The 25,302-nt window shown below is 42.2% G+C and overlaps 1 protein-coding gene across 1 annotated transcript in view; it reads left to right on the top strand.

Moving 5' to 3' along the window:
* The window catches only part of LOC138293484 (cytochrome P450 4B1-like), a 186,209-nt gene that overhangs the window by 52,201 nt on the left and 108,706 nt on the right, over window positions 1-25,302 (top strand). Inside the window, exons 2-5 of the mRNA XM_069232723.1 lie at window positions 5,973-6,117; window positions 9,261-9,302; window positions 17,933-18,060; window positions 21,188-21,312. Of these exons, the coding sequence (XP_069088824.1) occupies window positions 5,973-6,117; window positions 9,261-9,302; window positions 17,933-18,060; window positions 21,188-21,312 (440 nt within the window). The remainder of the gene's footprint in view (window positions 1-5,972; window positions 6,118-9,260; window positions 9,303-17,932; window positions 18,061-21,187; window positions 21,313-25,302) is intronic.

Raw genomic sequence — 25,302 nt, 5'->3', positions numbered from 1 at the left:
ATAAAATGATAATTAAATTACATAACAGCTATTATTATAAATAAATAACATAACAGCTATTATTAAATGCATTACACAGTAGACAATAGTGATATCATTTTAAAACGTTAAACTAGTAATAACATATGGCATTTCATTTTAGTGGTAGGTATACAAGGGTGTATGCTCATAGGTACAGAGGACACATTTTATTGTTGGAACCGGACCACATCAGACAGGATGTGCTGTCCATCGAACAGTATTATATGCGGGGTAGTATATTCTTGAAATCAGATTATGAATCACAGGATACAATGGGAAGTGTGTGGGAACATGTAAATTGGCAGCACATTGTACACTTTAGGTTTTGCAATCCATTATTTTTTTTAAATTACACAGTTATGTATTGCTGAGGGTCAAACGATTATTAATCAAGTGGTGAAATAATACTATTGCCAGTGCTAAAAATAATAATTTAAGTGATACCAATAATATTATGATAATAGCAATAATGTTACAATGCAGTATATAATAAATTAGAATCAGCGTTTACAGATTTTGAACAAGCATTGGCAAGGCCAGATGTCTGAACTTTAAATGGCTAAACTATTGGCTTTGCTAATGCATGTTAGTACTGGCATACAAATGTATGCATCATGACAAATGCTTGGAAATTTTGGAATGGGCTTCCTAGTGAGGAAACCCATTTGCTGGCATGTATCATGACTCTTCCAAATGCAAGCATGTGGTGTGACACATTCATGCCTGCAACATGACACATACATGCAGAAGCTTCATGGCAGAGCCGCCATTTTGTTTCATTTTCCAAGATGGCAGACAGATTTATAAAGGTTTTGTGCTGGTATAAAGTCACAAAAAGTGACACATACCTGTGCAATGTGTTGATAAACTGTTTACTTTCCAGTGCAAAAGTTGCCAAAACATGATGCAAATAGCACTTTGCACTACTTTTGTTACACTACGTAAATGGATCATTGCATGGGTGGTACATGGGTGCTCCCCATGCGGCTTCCTTTGGTTTGTCACTCTATGCACTGTCTACTAACAATAGTAGACATCACTTCATGCTGAAAAATAATGCCTCTTCGAAGCAGGCATTAAGAAGGTGAAATGTTTTTACTGCTCCTGACGTTTCCAACACTGCATGTGGAATTTATTGTATTGCACGCTACCAATGCTGGAAACGTTTTTAAAATTAGTCTAACCATAGGTTCTTTTTACTGAAAGGGTAGCCTTGCAGTACAAAACCAATGCTATATATAAAGCGCACACCCTTGTGCGATGGTGCAAGAGTGTGTGCATGAGCACCATCACAGGGGAAGAGAGAGACAGCACCATATTTGTGTAGATGCGGTGCATGACGTGTTTGAAAAACTGACACTAAGGGTGGTAAACTAAAACAATGTGTGTGAAAGCATATTTTAAGGAAGGAGGAAGCAGCAAATACAACAAAAACATAAATGTAATTTTTTTTAAAAAACATTCTAGGATTATTCCCAAAATTTATAACGAACAGGGGGTCCGCGTCTCCGTACAACAAGACATAGCCGACGCTTTTGCCCGGTATCACAGGGCGCTATACCAGGCTTCGGCAACGATTGTTCCCGATCGTGCCTGTCAGTTCTTGGAGTATATCCCCCTCCGAGGTTGCCTCCGACGGAGGTGAAGCTGCTTGACGAACCTTTCAGTGAGGAAGAAATCAGGGAAGCCGTCTCCACGCTGGGGACGGGTAAGACCCCAGGACCCGATGGATTTCCATCGGATTACTATAAGGTGTTACAGGAGGACCTGGTACCATGTCTCTCGGCATTATATGCGGAGGTGGACCACCAGAGCTCATTCCCGGAGGGGCTGGACATAGCCACTATTGTGGTGCTTCCCAAAACCCAGCCGCCGTCACATTGTGCTGATTACAGACCGATATCTCTGATTAATAGTGAAGTTAAAATTTAGGCCACGATCCTAGACCCCAGTCTTAAAAAGGTGCTGCCCCTGCTGATACATCCTGACCAATGTGGTTTTATGGCCGCTCGCAGCACACAACACTATGTTCTTCGGTTGTATGTGGCCCTGGCTGAGCGCCACCGGCTGCCCCAGGACCTCACTCTCCTATTTATTGACTTCAGAAAGGTCTTCGATACGGTGGACTCAGGGTGTCTCTTTTTTGGTGCTTCAGCGAGCGGGCTTTGGGATGAGGTTTTGCCGCCTGGTCCAAGCATTGTACGCCAACCCCACGGCACGTGTGCAGGTCAATGGTACCCTGTCCTCGGTCCTCTCTGTCCGTCGGGGCACGCACCAGAGCTGCCCTCTGTCCCTTCTCCTTTTTGCTTTGGCTAACGAGCCCCTGGTACAATTGATTAGGATAGATCCACTATACCGTGGCTGGAGATGGGGGCCTTCCTCTGAGGACAGAGTGGCCCAGTATGCGACGTTCTGTTATATATGGAAGAGCCCAGTGTGATGGGCCTGCAAAGCTTCCATCTTCTACGATGTTATGAAGAGGCGTCAGGGCTCAAAATGAACCCAGCTAAATCTGTGTTGGTGCCTCTAGCGACTTTGCGAGACTACGTTGACTGGCAGCGTGTGGTACCCTTGCGCAGGCTAAGTTTTAAATATCTTGGTATTTGGGTAGCCCTTCTTCCTGAACTCACATGGGCCAGAAACTTGGCCCGCTCTTAGCTAGCACGAAGGCAGACTAGCAAAGATGGCAAACACTGCCGTTGAATGTTCTGGGCCGTGTTGCCCTATATAAAATGATGGTGCTACCACAACTCTTGTATGTATTCCAAAACTTTCTACTTCCACTTCCAATCCCAAGTTCTTGGTTCAAGGCCTTGGAGAAAGCCACCACCTCATTTCTTTGGAACGGGGCGAGATATCAGGTGGCCGAACGGCACTGTCGGAGGGGGGTGTATGATGGGGGACTGGGCATGGCTGATTTATATGTATACTATCTGGCGACCCAGCTTCTGGTTGTGCATGATTGGTTTACTGGAGGGTGGGCAGACCCGGCCTACCGGGTGGAACTGGAGACGTTGGGCTTCCCCCGTATCCTAGATTTCCTATATGGCTCGTCGCTCCCCAGGGACATGGAGTCGGTAACTAGAGTGGTCTTCCTTGCGTGGTGGGTGGCACTGCGGCATACCCAGTGGAATGCTGCTGTCACCCGACCGACCCCGCTGTGAAATGGGAAGTGGCTGAGTGAATCAGCGGCATTGGACTGGTTTGCTCGGTATACCATAAGTGGGAGATGTATGGAAAGGGGACACAATGAAATCCTTTCAGGAGCTACAGGCTGATTTTCAACTGTCTAGCACACTTTTTCAGGTACCTCCAGCTCCGACATGCCCTGGGCACTCATTTGACCCCCGCTGACCCGATACCAGAATTAAGTCCACTTGAAGCCAAGTTGCTCATGGGTAATTTAGGGGGGAAAGGTGTTTCCCAAATTTATAAAATGCTAGTCAATAATGCCCCGGGCAGTCTGGAGCCAAATAGGAACAGGTGAGAGTCGTGGGTGGGATCGTTTGAGGAGACTGAATGGGTGGAGGCACTGATGGCGCCTAGAGCACTGGCGGTGTCGGCGAGACTTCACGCGGTGCAGTTTTACTACCTACACAGGGCCTATCTGACTCCTGACAGGCTGACTCGGGCGGGTCTTCGCCCCACCGCTCAGTACCGGTAATGTGCAGGGGAACCACCCAATTTGTTTCACATGATGTGGTCCCCGTCCGGTGATGCAGGTCTATTGGGGAGAGATAACACATGAACTGAACGCTGTGCTGGGACAGGAGCAGCAGCTGTCTGCCAAACTAGTGTTATTGGGTATGATGGAAGAACTGAGGGGCACGGAAGCAAATCGTGCTTTTGTGGATACGGCCCCGTTGGTCACCAAAAAAGACATTGCAGCTGCCTGGAAATCATCTACAGGCCCGTCCGTTCAGAAATGGAGGGGCGGGGTGGACTGGTCGTGAACCAAGAAAAACTGGTCTAAGAGTCAAGGGGCTGTCCACGGAATCATTAGAAGGTGTGGGAGGGTGGCTAGGATTACTCCTGTAGACCAGTGGGGATGGGTGCCTCCCGATGCTATGCTTGGAAGTAGATATGACATCTGTCACATGGACTGGTTTAATGTCAGTGTACACTGGATCTGGAGCTCAATGTACTTACCTGTGCAAGTTGTTTTGAGTTTTCTTTCACCAGCTGCTTTCCCTTCCATTTTTCTTTTAAAAAACAATAATATCTGTTTATAAAAAAATAAAAAATAAATTTGAAGGGGAAGTGTGGGGAAGCAATTATAGGGTATGTGTTATGCAGTGAATTAAATGATACATTATGGATATTTAAAATAAATGAAGAAAAAATCAAGATGGATGGGCTGTGGAAAGCAACATATGAGCTTAAGGGGGAGCAGATGGAGGGATGTGATGAAGCAGCACATGTGGAAGAAAGCAAGAATACACATTTACTCTCATGGAGTGATGAAAGCAAAATATAAAATACCCCCTCAATTAAGCAGTGGAAGGCTAAAACTCATCCAAGGAGAATGATGTGAGACGTAAAGCTCCTGGGGGAGACAAACACAATAATATGGATAAAAGTTATGTAATGAAGAACAAGACAGTGAAATAGACAGCAACATATGTATATTGTAAACGAAGGACCTGGCTTACACATCTGGGATTATCCAGGGGATATCAGGGGACATCTGAATCTCACTATAGCAGAGACTTAAAAAGGCTAGTGTTGGCTGCTAAAATGTTATAAATAGTAGTATTAACCTCCTTCCAATCAATTTCTTTTTAAACTTACACAATTAAAATACATTTTATGAACATTGGGATTGCATAGTAAAATAGTACAGAAAATGTACAGAACCTTTAACTAATACCAACATTTGAAAAAATGTTAATGACCCTGATTCCTGGTGGGCCAGTAAATACTGATCCTTTCCAAAGTCCTAATTGTGTTTAATTTGGAATTCTGAAATTTGCTGTAATCATGGCACCCTCACAATTTCCCCTGGTAAATTTCATCCAGTCCAAGTCGCTGAAATTTACAGGAGAAAAACTGAAGTGAATTCCAAAACATCCTTTTTTGCTGAAAGAACAAGATTCTGAATTTAATTCTAACTTGTCCTGAGGAAAACTTGGAATAAGAGTTATTTGCCAGGTATGATAAATACATTCTCCCTTTCTGACCCACTTTGAATCAGGGTCTAGATATGTTATAATAAATAATAAAATTAGCCTTGGCTGTTAAAACATCCTGATATTTGGTAATCAATCATAACATTTTCTGAAAAACCTATGTAGGTTTATAACTTTTCAGTTGTATGTCCAAAGAATGCATGCCATTACAACGCATGCCATTACTCCGCCGTCATTACAATGAATGCGTCTTTAACATGCATTCCTTTACCACGCATATCATTACAATGACATGCCTTAGGGAAAGCACTGGACTTTAGAGCCGAATAATTTACTATTCCAACTCCAGTCTACGCAACAGTAGGGAATGTCGTTGTAATGACATGCATGGTAAAGGAATGTGTGGTAAAGACGCATCCGATGTAATGACCGTGTTGTAAGTGCAGCGCGTGGTTCGGCCCTCACGTAAAGGCTGTTTCTCAACTTTTCAAGGAAGGGAATGAATTTAACTGGCTGATACCAAACATTTTTCAAATTAAACGTTTAAAATGTTATTGCACAAGTCAAAACATTTTATAACATGTAAATAATCACTATATATTGTTTTGAAGTTTGTCTTCTTTGCTGGTTTACTGTGCATATTATTTTACTAATTAAATATCATAAACAGGAAAAGGCAAAATGAAATGAAACTGGAGTCATTTTCCTGTCCATTTAATGCAGAATGCAAGTTAATATTCTGTGCCCCCATCACTAATTTGAAACATTTGATGATCTTTGAACAATACTTATCATTAAAATATTGTTTTCTGTGTTTTGCAGTTTCAGCAGGACGGGGCTGATTTAGATAAATTAATCCTCTGGTCAGAACAATATCCATACGGACATCCTATCTGGTTTGGGAACTTTTTACCTGTGCTATTCATCAACCGGGCTGACTATGCCAAAACGTTACTTGGCAGAGGAGGTAAGAAATAAACATTTATGGTCTAGAAAATAACATTTACGGCCTAATTTACAACATTTTGACGCAGAGCAGTGCCTCAAGCCTTCTTGCTTGCCTTCTGTCAAAACAAAAGGACAGGAATGTGTCATATCTACAAGGTGCAGCACATTCCTGTCTTTTCCCCCTTAGCTGCCGCACAAATTTAGGCCACACGGGCATGATTGTTTTTGTGCAGGAAGGGGCACCTTCCTGCACACAAAACAATCACAAGAGGTGTTCCCTCTTTCTATTTGTGCTGTAAAATGCAGTCCACATAGAAAGAGGAAAGAACGGGGAGAAATACAGATATTTCCGTCCATTGCATCACTTTTGACGCATTCCCAGGTTTACAGAACCTTGAAAACCTGCAAATGCATCAAACTCCATGGACGTTGCATGGGAACACCAGTGCAACACCCATGCAAACGCCTCCCAATGGAAAGTAAGACAATGTAGAGACTTGCACTGCATTTCCTTACTCCATTTCTACAAGGCCATAAAAAGGCATGCAAATTGGCTTTACATGGCCTTGTAGATATGGGTCAGCAGCCTGCGCCGCCGCGGAGTCACAAAAAGTGAGCACCGGTGGCACAGGCCGCTTGTAAATAAGCACCATACTGTCATGGTCTCCAGGAACCCTTTAACAGAGTGACTCCTCCTTGGTGAACAAGCTACTCCAAACACAGCACACTATTTTAAAATATTTTCAAATTTAATTAGGAAAACTGAATGTAGGTACTAACATTTTTTGTGTCACTAAAGGCAATTAGGTGTTAGAGTTTTAGCCACCTAATGCTTTTTCTAATCTTCTGTCCGCGGACAGGTCAATTACCCACCACAGGAAAGACTCCAAAATGAAACATTGGGACATTAATATTTTTCCTTTAAATGTCTGTCTTTTGTGGGATTGCAGGTAGCTGTGGTATTTGGACAAAGGGTCAGAGGGCACACATGGAAACCTACCAACCCCAGATGTTGTGGTGACATTTGTATCAGAAGTGGGGAAGCGCTGGGTGGTTGTGTTTTTGTCAATCCTTGCCGATTCCAGAACTCTCTCTCACAGGAAAGTCTGTTATCATTGCTAAAGTTTGACATTTGTAGGGAATTATAGGTAAGAAAATAGGTGGGAGCTATTCAGGACACAGCACCAGGGACTTTTCTAGCTGTCAAGTTTTCAGCAATGTTTGGAAATGGTAGGCTTCCTCGAGTGCTGTACGAATAACCAATACTCCTGCACTCAGATTCTGTGGCACATTTAAAAAATGCATAGTTTTCCTTCATAGCCATTGGAGTTCACCTTATGAATTGATGCATGTTTGTACATAATAAATTCAACATGAGGGAAAAAGAACACAAATTTGACCCAGATTTTATTTTTGGGAAGAAAAATTATGAAGACTTAGGCCCGTATTTATACTTTTTTTAGCGCCGCATTTGCGCCGCTTTTTGGCGTAAAACGGCGCAAACCTACAAAATACAATGGCATTTTGCAAGTTTGCACCGTTTTTGCGTCAAAAAACGACGCAAATGCGGCGCAAAAAAAGTATAAATACGGGCCTTAATTGCAAAATGCCACAAATATCAAAGAAAAGGCTTTGCACATGGGGAGGCTTGGAAAGGAGCTTCAGCACTTAAGGCCAAAGGCCGTGAGTAGCTTGTGTTGGGCTGCCTGGGGGGTGGCGGGGGTTGGACAAAGGGACTGTCATGGGTAGCAGGAAAGTGGCTTTCTGTATGGTAACACAGTAATACTTTATGTTAAAAAATCATAGAAATTCTAGTCATATGTTTTATCTATAGAATTATCTATCTGTCGATCTATGTAGCTATAGAGAAACGGAGAGGGATAGAATGAGAGTGAGAGACAGAAAATGCTATAACTAAAACGAGTGAAGGGAATTACACCAAATTTGGCAGAAACCTAGATTTTCACCGAGAAAGCATGCATGCACTTTTTTTAGATTCAGTGTAAATCCTTTGAGCCTTGTTGCAGGACTTAAACTTCCAAATGTATAAATGTCTAGCAACGCAATACTACCAAGGGAGTACTGAGACAGTGCTGAGGTACAAGATGGCAAATGAAGCATACTGATTGGCTGGGTCCGCAAGACCAAGACTGGTCTCATGGAATAGAAGGATGTGATTGGCTAGCTGCAACATGAAGGGAATTGTTGCAGCTTCCATTTTAGGACCCAGGGATTTGGTCTTCATGTCCTGAAAATAAAGAAAAAACTGCAAGGGAGCAGGGCAGGGGCATCCTGATTCCATGTCTTTGTGGGGTGGGGGAGGTAGCTGAGGGATCCTCCCCGTCCCCAGACCCTTCAGACCCACTGTGCTCTTGCAGTACTCAGTGTGGAAATTCCGGAGAATACCACAAAATTCCTAGATAAATGTGGGGCAAAAAAAAAAGTTTTGGTACATGTCTGTGAGTTATTGTGCAGCCAAGGGGGTTTGGCCAGCAAAGGGAGGTTGGCCAGCTGTTGGGGTTCCTTGCGCGGCATGGGATGGGCCTGTTGCAGGGGTTTAGGCACATGCCCCGCCATCACCCCCTATGCCCAGGACAGCTAAAGGCCTTGCAAAGCAGAGGGAGGCATACTTAGGTTTGGTAATAAAAAAAATTGAAAATTATATAACAGCTATGTGAAAATGTTACTTAACTTGTTACATCTTGTTTCCATTCAGCACTGTTTAAAATCCCTGATTGTGGCCTTGAGGGCTTCCAGCCAAATGTCTAAAAAAAAATCAAAATCAAATTTAAAGTGTTATCCTTTTAAATCCTGTTCTGCACCTTTTGGATGGATTTACACCACATCAAAAAGCAAACTTTCGGAGTAAAGTTTTGCATTCCTGACAAGTGTGATTTAAATCTGTTCATCGTTTTTTTGGCTTTCGGCTTTAGACTGGTATCCCATCTAAATCAGGCTCTGAGTTCCCTGATAGATCCTTGTATATAGCCAAACAGGAGTTTTGTAATAAAAGTGGAGACTGACAGACCAGGGGATAAGTGTTTCAAATCCCACTCTGGAGTGAGAGAAAATACAGGGAAAAAAAAGTCAAAACCAAATTTTGCAGTCAATGTGAATGATTTGTATCACTCAGAGGCTGACTTGTAATGTTCACATTTTCAGATCCCAAAGCCTGGACCTACAATTTCTTAACACCATGGATAGGTATGTACATCATTGACACGGAGATTACATATTTCTGTAAAAAATACTGCAGATACTGAAAATTGTTAATAATTGATGTTTTTCTACACCTTAATGAAGTAATGAATAACCCATGTGGGGATTTGACTGAAATGCTACCATAAAGGCTTGACTAATCTACTGCTAATCTACTGCTATTCCATTACATCCTCAGTGGATCTTACATTCATTGTGTCACTATTGTGAGAGTAGCATATGTCAAGACTTTGAGTGCCATATGCTGTGACAACATAAGGCTGACACAGAGAAAGATTTACCCTGGCAGGGTTTCAAATGTCTGAATACATTGGTTCCTGCTGAGACCCATTAGGTTTCAGCTCCTTTCTACAGACCCCAGCCCCCACCTTTACAATAATGGGAAAAGTGAAGTGAGTCTAGTAATATTTAGTGCTATTGGTGGAAACACCCAAGGACACTAATAAAAGTGTCTGCTCTTTCCTGTGCACCATTACTGCTGAAAAATACCTTGGCTAAAGTGAGAGGAGTGACCAGCATTAATTCACAGATTTTTGGCTTGGCAGTACAGCCCCAAGGCCTTGATTATGAGTGGCCCATAAATCCCTAAGGGGCTGGTAATTGGATTTACCTGCTTCATCAGAATTATACATTTTGCATGAATACTGCAGCTGGGTATTTTACCTGCTGCATGCAACCAGACAAAGGGCCACATTACGAGTGTGGAGGTCTATAGATATATACATTACAACCCTGGTGGTTGGACCTCCAGAGAACTGCCAGCTCCACCAGAATCTAGAATCCCAGCAGTTTTGTGGTGGCGGAGATCCTAATCTGCCAGGGCAGTGCTGTAAGCAGCGCTGCCCTTGGGTTTACCACCTTGTTCGCCGCCAGCGGTTTCATGGCAGTAGCACCGTCATGAAACAGCTGGTGGAGAACAGGTGCAGGGGGCCACAGAGGGGCCCCTGCACTGCCCATGCACTTGACATGGGCTGTGCAGGGACCCCCCTGGCCAGCACCATTGCAATGTTCACTGTCAGCTTTGCTGCTGCGCCCTGCAGCCGACAGCATTGCCACAGGCTCGAATACGAACCAGAGACAATGCTGTAGCCTGTTTCCCCCTAGGCCAGTGGGCCGAAACTTAGGTTTCTGCCTGCCGACTTAGCAGGAAACCCATAATAGCCCTGGCACGGAGGTCTCTGCATTGGCGGCGGCCAAGCTGTCGGAAGTTTGGCGGACTGAGTTTTCCATCCGCCAAACTCATAATGGGGCCCAAACTCTCTGGGTGGAATACCAGGGAAATCAGGAAATGGGCAAACTAAATGTGAGTGCTGAATATTATTTCCCAGTAAATTATAATCCACATTAATTGTGCTTCCTGGAATTACCTGGGCCCAGGTAATGGTAATTCTGTGTCAGGCGTATCAGGTTTATCTCGAAATAATCTGACATTTCTCAGGAATGGCACAATGCTAAGAATGGACCCACCTCCAGGCACCATTGGTTTCCTAGATGAATTCACCAGAGGACTCCTGAAATGCCAGCCAAAGGGAAGGAGGTGAGAAAGGAACGGCTGCGAAGGAGGCCTGAAATGATAAATGTATGAAAGGTTAGCGCAGTGTGTGTGTGTATGTTAACTTCAATAATGATCTAGAAATATGTACATATAATGCCACTGATAAATTCAATACATTTATTGAAAATCTTTCCTTCCAAAAGAGAAATAGGCTTTCCAAAAATAAGATTCTTATTTATCTTTCAGGAAATGTACAGAGAGAAAAGTCAATGTTTCCCTCTAAAGGAAATAACCACACAGTGAGAGCCTTCTTGGGATGAAAGTGTCTTGTAATCTTTTTTCACTACAGCACTTACTTCATAGCGTAATTTCACTGTGTGATTGAAAATCCAAACAAATTAACTTTTCCACAGCTCATCGCGTTTTATTAATAATGAAATAATTCACTTGAATAGCGGTTTCTTCGGCGCTTGTTAAGTAATGTCAATGATAAGTTTCGATCTGAGTTCAAAAATGCCAAATGAAAACTGAAACGCTAACAATGATTGCGAAAGAAAAATAATAATCCACGTTCCTGAAGATTCTGAAATATCAAGTCTTCTTAATTTGAAAAAGAAGTTGAAATAGCAAGCATTGATCACTGGGAGGGGGGGGGGGTATCTTATACAAAGGAAATGCCCAGTTAAAGCAGGGCAAAGTATCATGGCACTTGGAGTTGTGTAAAATCTAGATGTGTTTCTACTTGCTTATTAACTTTATTCAAGGAGGATAAACATGAAAGGGTCATCTCATTCTAGACATCCTTGGTAAGGAAAGTAACAGGAAGTAAAATGTCCACTAGTGATAAGGGCCTCAGAAGGGAAGGAAGCACAGGCTGATGGCCAGCGAACCGTAGGATGGTTAGCAAAATGTAGGGCTATGCACAGTAAGATTTCCCTCTGGTACCATGCTATAGCAGCCTGCTACTGTTCAGCCAGACACATTTTTTCTGGGTGCTAGCACGTTGATACCAGAATAAAAAAAAATGTGAGGCAGCCATACTGAAATTATCTGCCTACCATGTCAGAAAAAAACTTAAATGCCCCCATTTGTAAGGCCTGATAATTTTTAATGTTGATCACTACAACAGTATGCCGAAATTCCAGTGTTTAGTACACATTTCACATAAACAAGCACTGACAAAGCCAAAAGGTTTGACCTCTGCATGGTGCATGCAGACCGGTGCCATGAGAAAGTCACAGAGTATCCAGGCACACACTGACATGGTGGCTGACAAGTGCAACATATTGAAAGGCTTCCAAAGAAGACTGCACATCCACAGTGTGCAGAACAGATGCCAAGCACCAAACCCATGCATCAAAATAAAACCCGACATTGTTCTATTAAAAAGAACCCTGGTCAAAAAAAGTCTAGTAAGTGGGTTCAATATGTAGAGTGCTTGCTCCAATGATTTGTATGCAACTGATAAATAATAGGCTTGAATCCCGCCAAGGCCGACTCAGTGGTTCAACCTTCAGATGTTGATCAAATGAGTGCCATTGAGATTTAAGATAACATAACCTACTCTTTAAGCACAAAGAGACAAACCGTGAATACAGTGATGCTTACCAATAAACACCTTTCAAGAGAATAAAAAAGGATAATAGTTTCTTCTGTAGCAAAGATATACAAGTTTCTATTTAAAATCTGCACAGCCTCCTCATGGGCTCTTTAAAAGGAATGTCACACCATAACCATCATACAGGTGGAGACCGTGGCCATCCAAGTCCTGCGTACTTTGAATTAATTTAGCCAGTCGATAAGGCTCTTTATGAGTATGGGACATAGCACTACAGGAGTACTTTTATGTAGTTTTACACGTTGTCATTATTTGGCTTCAAAACATCTAGAAGGGGAATAAAATGGGGGTCGGTCATATACAAATAGTACCACCAGAAAGAACTTTGCACTCTTTGCACTTTTATTAATAAGTAGTTGGCTGTTTCGGTCGATTCAGAAAGTCGTGTAAGAGTATGCAGAAGAGCTCTCCTGTAGCACCTTTTGTAGTCATAGATGCATTTGAGAATTAGCCCTATGTTTCTCAGCTAAAGCTCTGAAATGAATCATGATATTAATGCCAGGCCTAGAGACAAAGAGCGAGAGCATGCAAGGAGCCCATGAATTTAAGAAAGAGAGAGGAAGAGAAAGGAACACAAAATGAGCTCCCATGGTCAGAAACTTTTTTTTAAAACTGTAAAAAGTAATTGCCTTGAATTGGCGTGGAAAGGTACACTGAATGAATCATAAATGAGGGTGAAACTTAATGCTCCGAGGGCAGGACAAGGAGAAAGAATGTGGAGAAACCAAGAGTAGGAGACGGTCATAGATAAGGAAGCTATTCAGTCATGAGCAGTGGACAGGCCAAGCCTACTCTGAGAAGTATTAGTTACACTACAGTCTGCACCTGACAGCTGAAGCTGTCTGCAGCGAGACCGCAAAAACATCGAAAACCTCTTCTCCAAAAGGCAAACAACAATTCTGAAAACAGAACCTCTGAAAAGTACAAAAACACACATCAAGTCAGACTTTCTTACCCTACAATGGATAGCAGATTACATTGGAGCCATATGTGTAAATAAACAGAATCCCAGCCCTCTGTCATTAATTCACGCTCTTGCACTAGTAAGAACTGCAGGTGGCACCGACTCCTTGGAGAAGGGAATCCAATGCTTTGTTTGAAATGCAAGAATGCTCGTTCATCCCTTCTGCAAATAGCCCTAGTTCTTGAAAACATATATTGACTTGTTACTGTGAGGCAATAGCAACAAGATCCTAAGAGTTAGCAGGGAGGCCTATTTACATAAGTGATAAAAGGATGTTAGTTAATTTCAGTGAAAGACGAAAACAGCAAAAAAGAAAGAGGGACTCCCTGCATATGTTGACTTGTACAACTGATGAATCACCAAAACCAGCTGCATCATTAACAAAGCCATCACGACCAGCACCCCGCTTATCATGCAGACATGCTCACCATCACTGGTGGATCTGGACCCACCCACAGCCAGGATAGCATCGAACTTCAGACAAGAAAGTGTAAAAAAGAGAAAATAAGTCAGCACGCCTTTCCCATCTATGCTCCCAGGATCTGGAACAACATCCCTGTATTCGGCAGTACCACCTCAATGTTGCTCTAATTTTGGAATTAGCTGAAGACTCACCTCTTTAAAGGACACTACATCCAGAATTCATGAACAGCCCACAGCCTTCCTCTACTCTTGCTTGTTGACGTCATGCTTGTCTTTTACTCTGCTCAGTGCCTTGCTGCCTTTTGGTTAGGCTTGGCTTGTGCTATAGAAATACCACATGCATACATACCACCGTGCGATGTATGTGCACAAACTAAATTTCATATAGTCAGTCAAATTTTATTGCAAATTACTTAAAATTATTACAATAAATAGTCAGTTCCACACTCATCATAAAAAAGACCAGTTAACAAGACGACATTTCCCACATCTTTAAAAATGTTGGATCATATTTTGCTCAACAATAGCTTTGCAAACCTTAGTATTCATCATTCGAAGATTTAAGATCATAAGTCAATGATCAAGGATCAAAGCCAAGGGCTGACCTATAACTCAGATAATAAATGTTAATCACGCCTCCATCGCCCTTCTTAAGTGATAAAATGATGTAACCACCTTACAGATAACAATTCTGGGCAAGGACCCTGCCTGCCCTTTGCCAAAAGATATTGTGTAATCCTTCCACCTTAACTTTCAACTTGTGAAAGATAGCAGAATAGATAAATGGTATGTGCTCTGCACAAATTCGGTGCAACTCATGTTTCGGCTAAGACTACGAAGATGGACCTTTTTCTTGAATAAAGGCTGAAATCACAAATCTAATAGCATTATGATGCTAGTGAAGCAGATTTGCCACACAGTAATGACAGACAGAAGTATGTTTGCAAACCATAAAAGTGTACTACAAAATTAGTAAAGTTATAGTATCAAATCAATTAGGTTATAAATACAAATTCACTTGAGCACAGCTTACATGAATATGTCCCCATGAGTTCAATCTAGCAAAAGCAGACTTTGCTATATTATAGGTGTTGGACTTTTTATGCAGGGTCATCCCCAATCTTTTTGCCTCCTGCCTCCTATTTTTTCTGACCTGTTCCTGTTGACTTTTGAACTCTGAGCACTTTACCACGGCTAACCAGTGCTAAAGTGCATATGCTCTCTGTGTAAATTGTAATGAAATTGGCTTATCCATGATTTGCATATTTGATTTACTAGTAAGTCCCTAGTAAAGTGCACTGGAGGTGCCAGGGCCTGTACATCAAATGCTACTAGTGGGCCTGCAGCACTGGTTGTGCCACCCACATAAGTAGCTCTGTAATCATGTCTCAGACCTGCCACTGCAGTGTCTGTGTGTGCAGTTTTAACTGTAAATTCAACTTGGCAAGTGTACCCACTTGCCAGGCCTAAACCTTCCCTTTTCGTACATGTAAGGCACCCCTGAGTTAGGCCCTAGGTAGCCCTAAGGGCAGGGTGCAGTGTTTGGTTAAGGTGGGACATTTAGTAATGTGTTTTATATGTCCTGACAGTGAAATATTGCTAAATTTGTTTTTCACTGTTGCAAGGCCTGTCCCTCTCATAGGTTAACATGGGGGCTACCTTTAAATGTGATTGAAATGTAGATTCCCTTTGGGAGCGGATGGACATGTGGAGTTTGGGGTCTCTGATCTCACAGTTTAAAAATATATCTTTTAGTAAAGTTGATTTTAAGATTGTGTGTTTGAAAATGACACTTTTAGAAATTGAGCATTTTCTTGCTTATACCGTTTCTGTGACTCTGCCTTTTTTTGATTCCCTGTCTGGGTCAGTTTGACAGTTGGGCTGGTTGCACCTCACACTAGACAGTGACACAAAGGGAGCTGGGGTGTAGTCTGCATTTCCTGATGAGCCATCTGTGCTAGGAGGGAGGGGAGGAGTGGTCACTTACACCTGAAAGGGCTGTGCATGTCCTCACACAATGCCATCTCCAACCCCCTGGTGAGTGTCTGGGGCCTGGCCTGGGAAAGGCAGGATTTCACATTCAAAAGAAACTTTACTTTGAAGTAGGCCTACTTCAAAGGAGAAGTTGGGTAAGGGAAAGGGCACCCAAAACCACAGACTTTAGATCACTTCTGGACATCAAGAGGAACCTGTGCCTGGAGAAGAGCTGAAGAGCTGAGAAGTGCTGCCCTGCCTGTGACTGTGCTTTGTGGAGCTATCCTGAAGTTGCTCCTTCTGCCAGAGCAAGAGTGTAAAGACTGGACTTTGTGTGCCTTCCATCTTGTGAAGAAATCTCCAAGGGCTTGATTTAGAGCTTGCCTTCTGTTGTTTGAAGTCTCAGGGACAGCAAAGACTTCTCTCTGCCAGCACCTGGAGTCTCTGGAGAGACTCCTGCTCTGACAAGTGGTGCCCTATCCAGTCCCTGGCTCTTGTAAGGAAAGCTGGTGGAAATTCAAGGAAATCGACTTCAGACGACTTCTTACGACTTCGGACCGCTGCCGCTGCTGAATCCGGTGACGCCGCCTGCAACCGACTCCGTGATCTTTGCTGGAACACGACGACCTTCGCAGGCCCGACGCCGCTGCAGCCCCGCTGAAGTCCGCAACTCTGTGGCAGTCGCCGCACCATGTTGTGACGACACCTCTCAAAGTGCGCGGATTCAAAGTTTCGCACAGCGCCGCGATCCCCGACTTCGCGCATCGACTGGTGTCGGCTTGTTGGGAACTACTCCATCATGACGCGGTGTTAACACCTCATCGAAGCATTTTGTGTTTCTAAGCGCTATTTTCGTGTTTAATCTTTAAAAATTCATAACTTGACTTGTGTATGTTGGTTTTTTGCCATTTTGGTCTTGTTTTGTTTAGATACATATTTCCTATTTTTCTAAACTGGTGTTGTGTCATTTTGCAGTGTTTTCATTAAGTTACTGTGTGTGTTGGTACAAATACTGTACACCTAGCACTCTGAAGTTAAGCCTACTGCTTTGCCAAGCTACCAAGGGGGTAAGCAGGGGTTAGCTGAGGGTGATTCTCTTTTACCCTGACTAGAGTGAGGGTCCTTGCTTGAACAGGGGGTAACCAGACTGTCAACCAAAGACTCCATTTCTAACAGGAGGTCACACCTTGTTGTTGAAAACGTGGTTTTAACAGTTTACCACATTCTATTTTAAGATCAAATATATCAAATGGAATTACAATTTCAATTGTTAGCATCACAAATGTGACAACAATGACAATTCAAAGTTATCCCACCTCCTCCAATTTACCTATTTATCAGTTCTAGAGAACAATACAAATCTAAAACTCCCAAATTTACTTTTTTAGTCATGCAGTCCACCTCTCATCATAAACTGAGTTAACCAAAACTCTGGTGGCAATAAGTGCTTCAGAGTACTACTGATGGGATCACGAAGACTGTAGGCATGTTTAATGAATGAAGAGTCTAACATGAATGCCATACTCAGTACACGTCAAGCCTAAAAAGGCATTTGGCCCAAATGCTTGGAATACCTTCTTTCTTATCCATGTAACACATTAAAAAGAAAAGAAGAGAGAAGTGCATGCCAGCTGTGAAAGGTACAATCACTAGCAGGCAACAGGATGTTCTGCTTGTTCAAAAAACAATTTATTTGACCAAGTATTTAAATGTCCTTTTTTACATTTTTTTCTTGTCACTCATTAAAAAACTGTAAGGTTTTGTTATGAAACCAAAGACCTATCTCTATCTTTGTGCTATTATGGATTACATGCAGTGCTTACATTGTGCCAGTTGTTGCAGGTTGTGGGAACCGGCGCTCCTTTTTGGGAACAAGGACCTATATTTTACCATAAGACTTTGACCCAGAACAAGACAAAGAAAATGCAAAAATGGTAGAAGCAATAAGTTAGAAAAACATATGAAAACTACAAGAAAGAGCCGGGGTGAAAAAGACCAGCGAGAAATGCTGGGTGATGGACAACAGAGGCATGCGGTGGAGTCAATAAAAAGTAGCTTTGATCTTTGAAAAACTGGGCCCCAGAGCTTAATTTAAAAATATATATATACGCACAGGCTGACGTACTTTTTGCTTCTTTTAGGCAATGGATTGTTGATCCTCGCTGGACCGAAGTGGTACCAGCATCGTAAACTGTTGACTCCTGGATTTCACTATGACATTTTGAAGCCCTACGTGAAACTGATGTCTGATTCGACGAAAGTGATGCTGGTATGATACATTATCCTGGGTTTCCTTCTGATCCATGTGCCATAGGTTAATATTACACAGAAGCAGGGAAAGGCTGGTTCAGAATGACACCAAGGGAAAAAATTGGGTGAGAGACCTACGGTGACAAGAGTAAATGTGTGGGCTTCAGAATACCTCAAAGTGAGGCACCTAATTTTCCAGTTAATTCATACATAGAAAAAATATGTTTTAATCTTTCTGTCAGGGCTCTGACCGCTGAACTATTATCACAGCACTTTGAGCAGTTGAGACATTTTTAGAAAAATCATAGGGTAGTGGGAGTGATATCAAGGTACTTTTCACCCCTTGTGACACCACAGAAAGGGCTGCTAGCATTTGTGGGTTTAGAGTTTCACCCACATATTCATGGTACAAATGCAAGGGATCTGCTCTTCAGATTTTACAGATCTTAACGCTTTCCGCCCTTAATATGGGCAATTCTGTATTTCACACTGTTCATGGTAAACCTGAGGAAGAAGCAGGTTTCCAAAATCGCCTTGATAACAAGCACAAACACCCAACCACCAGTGCTTTAAAGCACCCAAAACATACTTTTAAAAGACCGCAAAAACATTGGCTAAAACACAAAGGGGCTGGCCTATCTTTTTATGTGCAGAGACTCCTCACTTGTAAATATACTCCTTGTAAAATACCTTTGTGAATAGCATACAATCATAGACTTACAGTAAGTTTAACTTTGCAAATCAGGCCCAAAGTTTGGACAGGTTCAGAAATTGATTTTCTTTGGGGCCTGCTAATGAAACAAGTGTCCTTGAGCATAGGTTAGTTCAGTAGCACAGCCCTCACTGTAATCACTCAGTAATCTTGAATTGAGGATACGGGAAAATACAACTTGTGCAGTAATACTGTATTTTCCTTAGTTCCATTTTGTCAGATAACCGACTATGGTATGCAATTCCATTTGCGACCGCGTACACAGTGGAGTCGCAGTTACCATCCACTTGAAGTGGATGGTAAACCACTCGCAAACGGGAAGGGGTCCCCATCGGACCCCTTCCCCTTTGTGACTGGATCCAAAAATATTTTTTGAGGGACCACTACCTGCCCTGAAAAAATCAGAAACAAAAGGTTTCGGTTTTTTTTTCTAAGTGCAGCTCGTCTTTAAGGAAAACGGGCTACACTTGGAAAAAAAAAACTGCTTTATTTAAAAGCAGTCACGGACATGGAGGTCTGCTGTTCCCAGCAGGCCTCCATCCCCGTGAGTGCCCAGAGTCGCTATGGGGGCGCAAATTGCGACCCACCTCATTATTATTAATGAGGTGGGTCTTTGCAACCCCATAGCGACTCGCAGAAGGTGTCTGAGACACCTTTCTGCATACCAAATTGCGACTTGCAATTTGCGAGTCGCAGGGACTCGCAAATTGCAAGTCGCAATTTGGTATTTTGCTACATCTGGCCCTCAGAGGCAATGTTGCACCTAGTAAGTAATGCACTCAGCAGTATGTTTATTGAACGGGTGCTGGAGTACTGCTCATAATAAGGAAGAAACTGGGCACGAAATATCACATTTTGTATATGATTTCCTTCCAGTTTCTACTTCAAGCAATACAATTAACATGATTTAAAATTAAAAAAGGCAATCGGTTTTATGCATGCTTGGCAAGTGCTTAATTTGTAAATAAAAGCATGCCGGGGCCCAAAGCCCTCCTCTTAAACATGCGGCTGCTGCAATTAAATGTGCAAAGATGGAATACTGAGGCAGAATAATCCTGAAGCCATCTCGGGCCTCTTTAATCCATTTACAGCCACTCCCTGCCCCTTTAGCTCACTCTTGCAGCTTTCTGCTCTCTCCCATTGTGACGCTTTTTCATTTTTCTCTTCCACCGTCTTTCCCATAAGTGTCTTTTGCACGCGGTAAATGCTTGAGGCAGAAAAATAAGTGCCGGCCCTCAAAAATAAGTACCGGTGCTCCGCACCGGAAACAACAAGCACAAATTAAGCACTATGCTTGGCATTCGAACAGTTGCTCTATGAAGCAAATTGGATGTTTTGATGCCTCTCTCAATAACTGTAGGCTAAATTGGAGGGCCTATTTGCAAACATAAATTCAGCCGTAAACGTGTATATGACAAAATTTACCTCAGTTACTTAGATAGGTGTGGAGATATCTGCACCTCAGATTTCTACACTTGTAAAAGCCACTCAAAAAGTGGGATTGATGGTGCTCCTGGGTGCTCCAAGGTGGGTAGCTTTAGAAGTTTGTAAACACCCACAAACATAGTTTTGAGCATTCACAAGGTATTCTTCTTTTCTGTGAGTGGCAAGGGAAATGGATCACACCTAAATTTGTGGCGGGTGCGAGGGATGGGAGTTTTTCTACTGGGAAAAAAATTGTTTCACTGTGTACAAAAAAAGAAACAAAAACATGTATTTACTACTTTGCAGAGTTCCAAATAACGAAATCATTTGATTTCACAAGAAATCCACATGGAAACCAGTGTAAAGTGTAACTTTTCAATGCAAATTCCTTGAGGAGTTTGCGAAGTCAAAAAAGTAGAAAAATTGGCACATACACAGAGAAAATTTTTGTGGACCAGAGTATATCAGCACTTTCTGATGCTTCCCTATGTGAACCTATTTTACGCACAAGCACGCGTAAACGCACAAAAACATACACATATATTCTGTTGCCTGAAAGACAGCTCACAGCAGGTATAGGGATCCATATTATGCACATGGTGTCAGTGCCCCATCATTACTTGCAGCCATGTTAGTATGGGCAAGTCACACATACTTATTTTAGTTTGATGCTGAAGTTATGGTGAGGCGGAAAATACATTCTTTAAAAGAACTACATTTTGTTTTTTATCATTTATAGGTTTTGGGGTGATGAAATATATCTCTCATGGCGACCATCATCCCCTCTCAATTACATAACTCTGTATGGACATGTCCCAATCTTATTTTGACTTCCTTTTTTATGTTTTGTGGCTCATGCTCCAGAACAAGTTTCCTTGAGGTATTTTGCTAATAATTCATTTTAACAAATGCTCACATTTTGTGAACCACTATGATTTGATACATATATGATAAGATACCAATGCAAAGAGGATTTGAAGTGATGGATTTCATGTCTTTATTGCACTAGGATAAATGGGAAATGCTCATCAACAAAAATAACACTGTGGAACTTTTCGAGCACATCAGCCTGATGGCCCTTGACAGCATCATGAAATGCGCTTTCAGCTACGAGAGCAACTGCCAGACAGACAGGTAGGTTTTTTGCAGTAGTAGAAGAAGCCCTTTTCTGGTCACATAGACACATGAGAGAACAGTGAGAGGGCGTGGTGAGTCAGTTTACCTCATCCCAAGGCAACACGTTGAACATGGTCAATTCTATCAACATAGCATCACGCCAAAGCACATAGGAGCATGACAGAATTAGATACTAAGTGGGCAATAAGGCTTCCCAGATAAGAGAGTCTGCTTGGGCCACATGCCACAGTATGGAGAGAATCACAACCAGCGCCACAGTATCACATGGGATGGAAGGTAGAAATAGTGCAGGAACTGAAATTCAAAGTACCAAGGGTCAAAATTCCCAGATCCGTTTCTTCAGCAGTGACAAAGAAACTCAAAACATTCACACTTATCCTTGTACGTCATTAAAAAAACATGTGCCTTGCTTCACAATAAGGTTCTGGTGTACTGTGTGTTCCACTGGGATGGACACCCGAGTGGGTCAATGAGAAACTTACCAATATGCGTTAATACTTTAAACCTTTCTAATAGCAAACTCAGTCAACAGGAAAGGGAAGTCCTTGTACAGATCTGAAGTAGTAGAGTTAGAAATGAAGCAATGGTCAGAATTAAAACAAGCATCATCAGACCAATAGTCCTGAGTTTAATGTGCTAAAACATGCAGTGTTAGCACATTAGAGGAAAGCACACAGGAGGGAGCCAGCGGAGAGGTCAAAGAGATTCTATATATGTAAAGTAGTCCATGCAGTTCAATGCAAACACACGATTGGAGGTGGAAGGATACACCCAAACAATCAATACTCTGATGAGAGAGATTAATATTCCATTAGGGGGATCCAAGATGTGTCAAAGACTAAAGCCAATGGCTGAAAGACACTAATAAACTATGCCAGTGGTTGAAATGGACAGACTCAAATTCCTGTCATTGCGCATTGTTAACAACAAGTGTGTTTGACAGCTGCAGAGCTAAAAAGTATAAGAAACCCTACATCAAATGGCGATGTGAGGTGAGATTTTGGCCCAAGACCCCATATTTTCAGGAGCTACCCACTCTGGTTGCCAAATGGTTGCTGCTAAGTGCACTAGGGTTGTTTTATGTGAATGGAACTTACCAAGCAGCTCCCTGTGCCCTGCATGTTGTGTGTGTGATGGAAGCTTACAATTATATGCTTTGACCTATATGCAGTGCCTCGTCACAATATACCTTATTACAACTAAATGTTTATATATCGCTCAGTTTATCTACTTCATAAAAATACAGTTTTCCAAATCCCCAATGCTGAAAGTTCTCTTTGGTAAATATGTTCCTTGTGCAAATGCAAATGTATTGGGCACTGATTATGTTTTTGCTTTACAAGCTTACCATAAGGAGTGGACTTCTGCATCTCAGATTTGAGACAGTCAATTAAAAGATCTATCTGCCACGAGGCTAGACCTTTTCTCAGACTACATGCCTGAGGGATATCTCAGCTTTCTGTGTCAATGGTGCTCGAGACTTCTGCAGCATGAAGATAGCCTTGCTTGTTCAGAAGCCTGAAATTATAAGATGTATGTAACATGAGGGACAGTCACAGTCCTATTTTATTCAGATGTAACCCTATAAAACGAGTAACGTAAAACCAGAATCAATCAATGTCACACAAACATGTGGTGGGCACTCGTCGGTGCATTAAGTACTGTGATGACTGGCAGTCAGAAGCTGTGGGTCTATGGAAGCCATGGTTCCTGAAGAAGCTGGAATAGATAAAGTCGGTTAACACATTGATTTTAACACCTGCACCCCCCAAGACAACTCCAAGTGTCTTTCATTTCACGATATCTAGGGCTTTCAATATGTTTCATGAGATGGCATTACTCGTGCAAGGTTAAACCTTGAGCTTGGTTAAAGAAACCAACAGCCAGTGTTAGTGACCCTGACCCTAATGAGATAGCGAGCCTGGCCCAAATGAGCGAGCCTGACCCAAATAGGTCGATTAACCTTTTGACTCGCAATTAAGAAGTTCTTACCATAGCTCCAGTACATAATCAATAATCAATACATGATAATCAACAATCATAAGTAATTAACAAAATCAATAATCAAAGGAGTCAACAATGGTCACACACCATGACCTTTCAGTCATGAATAACCGCACTTTTAGTAAATGTTTTGAATGTTTTTTTCCCTATATTAACAATGCTAAGGTAATGTAAATTAACCCCTTCGCTGCCAGGCCTTTACCCCCTCAGGTGCCAGGCCTTTTTGTGGCTATTTGGGGCAGGGCGCACTTAGGCCGTCATAACTTTTTGTCCACATAAGCTACGCAAGCCAAAAATGTCCTTTTTTTCCAACATCCTAGGGATTCTAGAGGTACCCAGACCTTGTGGGTTACCCCGAAGGAGACCAAGAATTTAGCCAAAATAAAGTGAAAATATCGTTTTTTTATCAAAAAATTGGGAACAAAAGGGCTGCAGAAGAAGGCTTGTGGTTTTTTCCCTGAAATTGGCATCAACAAAGGGTTTGCAGTGCTATAATCACCAGCCTCCCAGCTTTCAGGAACAGGCAGACTTGAATCAGAAAACCCAATCTTTCAACATCATTTTGGCATTTTACTGGGACATACCCCATTTTTACAATTTATTGTGCTTTCAGCCTCCTTCCAGTCAGTGACAGAAATCGGTGTGAAACCAATGCTGGATCTCAGAAACCTAAACATTTCTGAAAAGTAGACAGAATTCTGAATTCAGCAATGGGTAATTTGTGTAGATCCTATAAGGGTTTTCTTACAGAAAATAACAATTGAAATAAAACAATATTGAAATTGAGGTGAAAAAAACAGCACTTTTTCTCTACGTTTTACTCTGTAACTTTTTCCTGCAATGTCAGATTTTTTAAAGCAATTTACCGTTATGTCTGCTGGACTCTTCTGGTTGCTGAGATATATAGGGCTTGTAGGTTCATCAGGAAGCCTAGGTACTCAGAGCCAAAAAATTAGCTGCACCTTGCAGTGGGTTTTCATTCTATACTGGGTATACAGCAATTCATTTGCTGAAATATAAAGAGTGAAAAATAGGTATCAAGAAAACCTTTGTATTTCCAAAATGGGCACAAGATAAGGTGTTCAGGAGCAGTGGTTATTTGCACATCTCTGAATTCTGGGGTGCCCATACTAGCATGTGAATTACAGGGCATTTTTCAAATAGACGTCTTTTTTACACACTGTCTTATATTTGGAAGGAAAAAATGTAGAGAAAGACAAGGGGCAATAACACTTGTTTTGCTATTCTATGTTCCCCCAAGTCTACCGATAAAAAAGGTACCTCACTTGTGTGGGTAGGCCTAGCACCCGCTACAGGAAATGCCCCAAAACACAATGTGGACACATCACATTTTCCCAAAGAAAACAGAGGTGTTTATGCAAAGTGCCTACCTGTGGATTTTGGCCTCTAGCTCAGCCGGCATCTAGGGAAACCTACCAAACCTGTGCATTTTTGAAAACTAGAGACCTAGGGGAATCCAATACGTAGTGACTTGTGGGGCTCTCACCAGGTTCTGTGACCCAGAATCCTTTGCCAACCTCAAAATGTGACTTAAAAAACACTTTTTACTCACAATTCGGTGACAGAAAGTTCTGGAATCTGAGAGGAGACGCAGATGTCCTTCCACCCAGCGTTCCCCCAAGTCTCCCAATAAAAATGACACCTCACTTGTGTGGTTAGGCCTAGTGCCCGCGACAGGAAATGGCCCACAACACAATGTGGACACATCACATTTTTCTACAGAAAACAGAGGTGTTTTTTTCAAAGTGCCTACCTGTGGATTTTGGCCTCTCGCTCAGCCGGCACCTAGGGAAACCTACCAAACCTGTGCATTTTTGAAAACTAGAGACCTAGGGGAATACAAGATGGGGTGACTTGAGGGTCTTTCACCAGGTTCTGTTCCCCAGAATCCTTTGCAAACCTCAACATTTGGCTACAAAAACACCTTTTCCTCACATTTCGGTGACAGAAAGTTCTGGAATC

This window comes from Pleurodeles waltl, chromosome 4_2 (genome assembly GCF_031143425.1).
Source record: "Pleurodeles waltl isolate 20211129_DDA chromosome 4_2, aPleWal1.hap1.20221129, whole genome shotgun sequence".
NCBI lineage: Eukaryota > Metazoa > Chordata > Amphibia > Caudata > Salamandridae > Pleurodeles > Pleurodeles waltl.
Note: the sequence above shows the minus strand (reverse complement) of the source record. Positions and strands in the feature narration are given on the sequence as shown.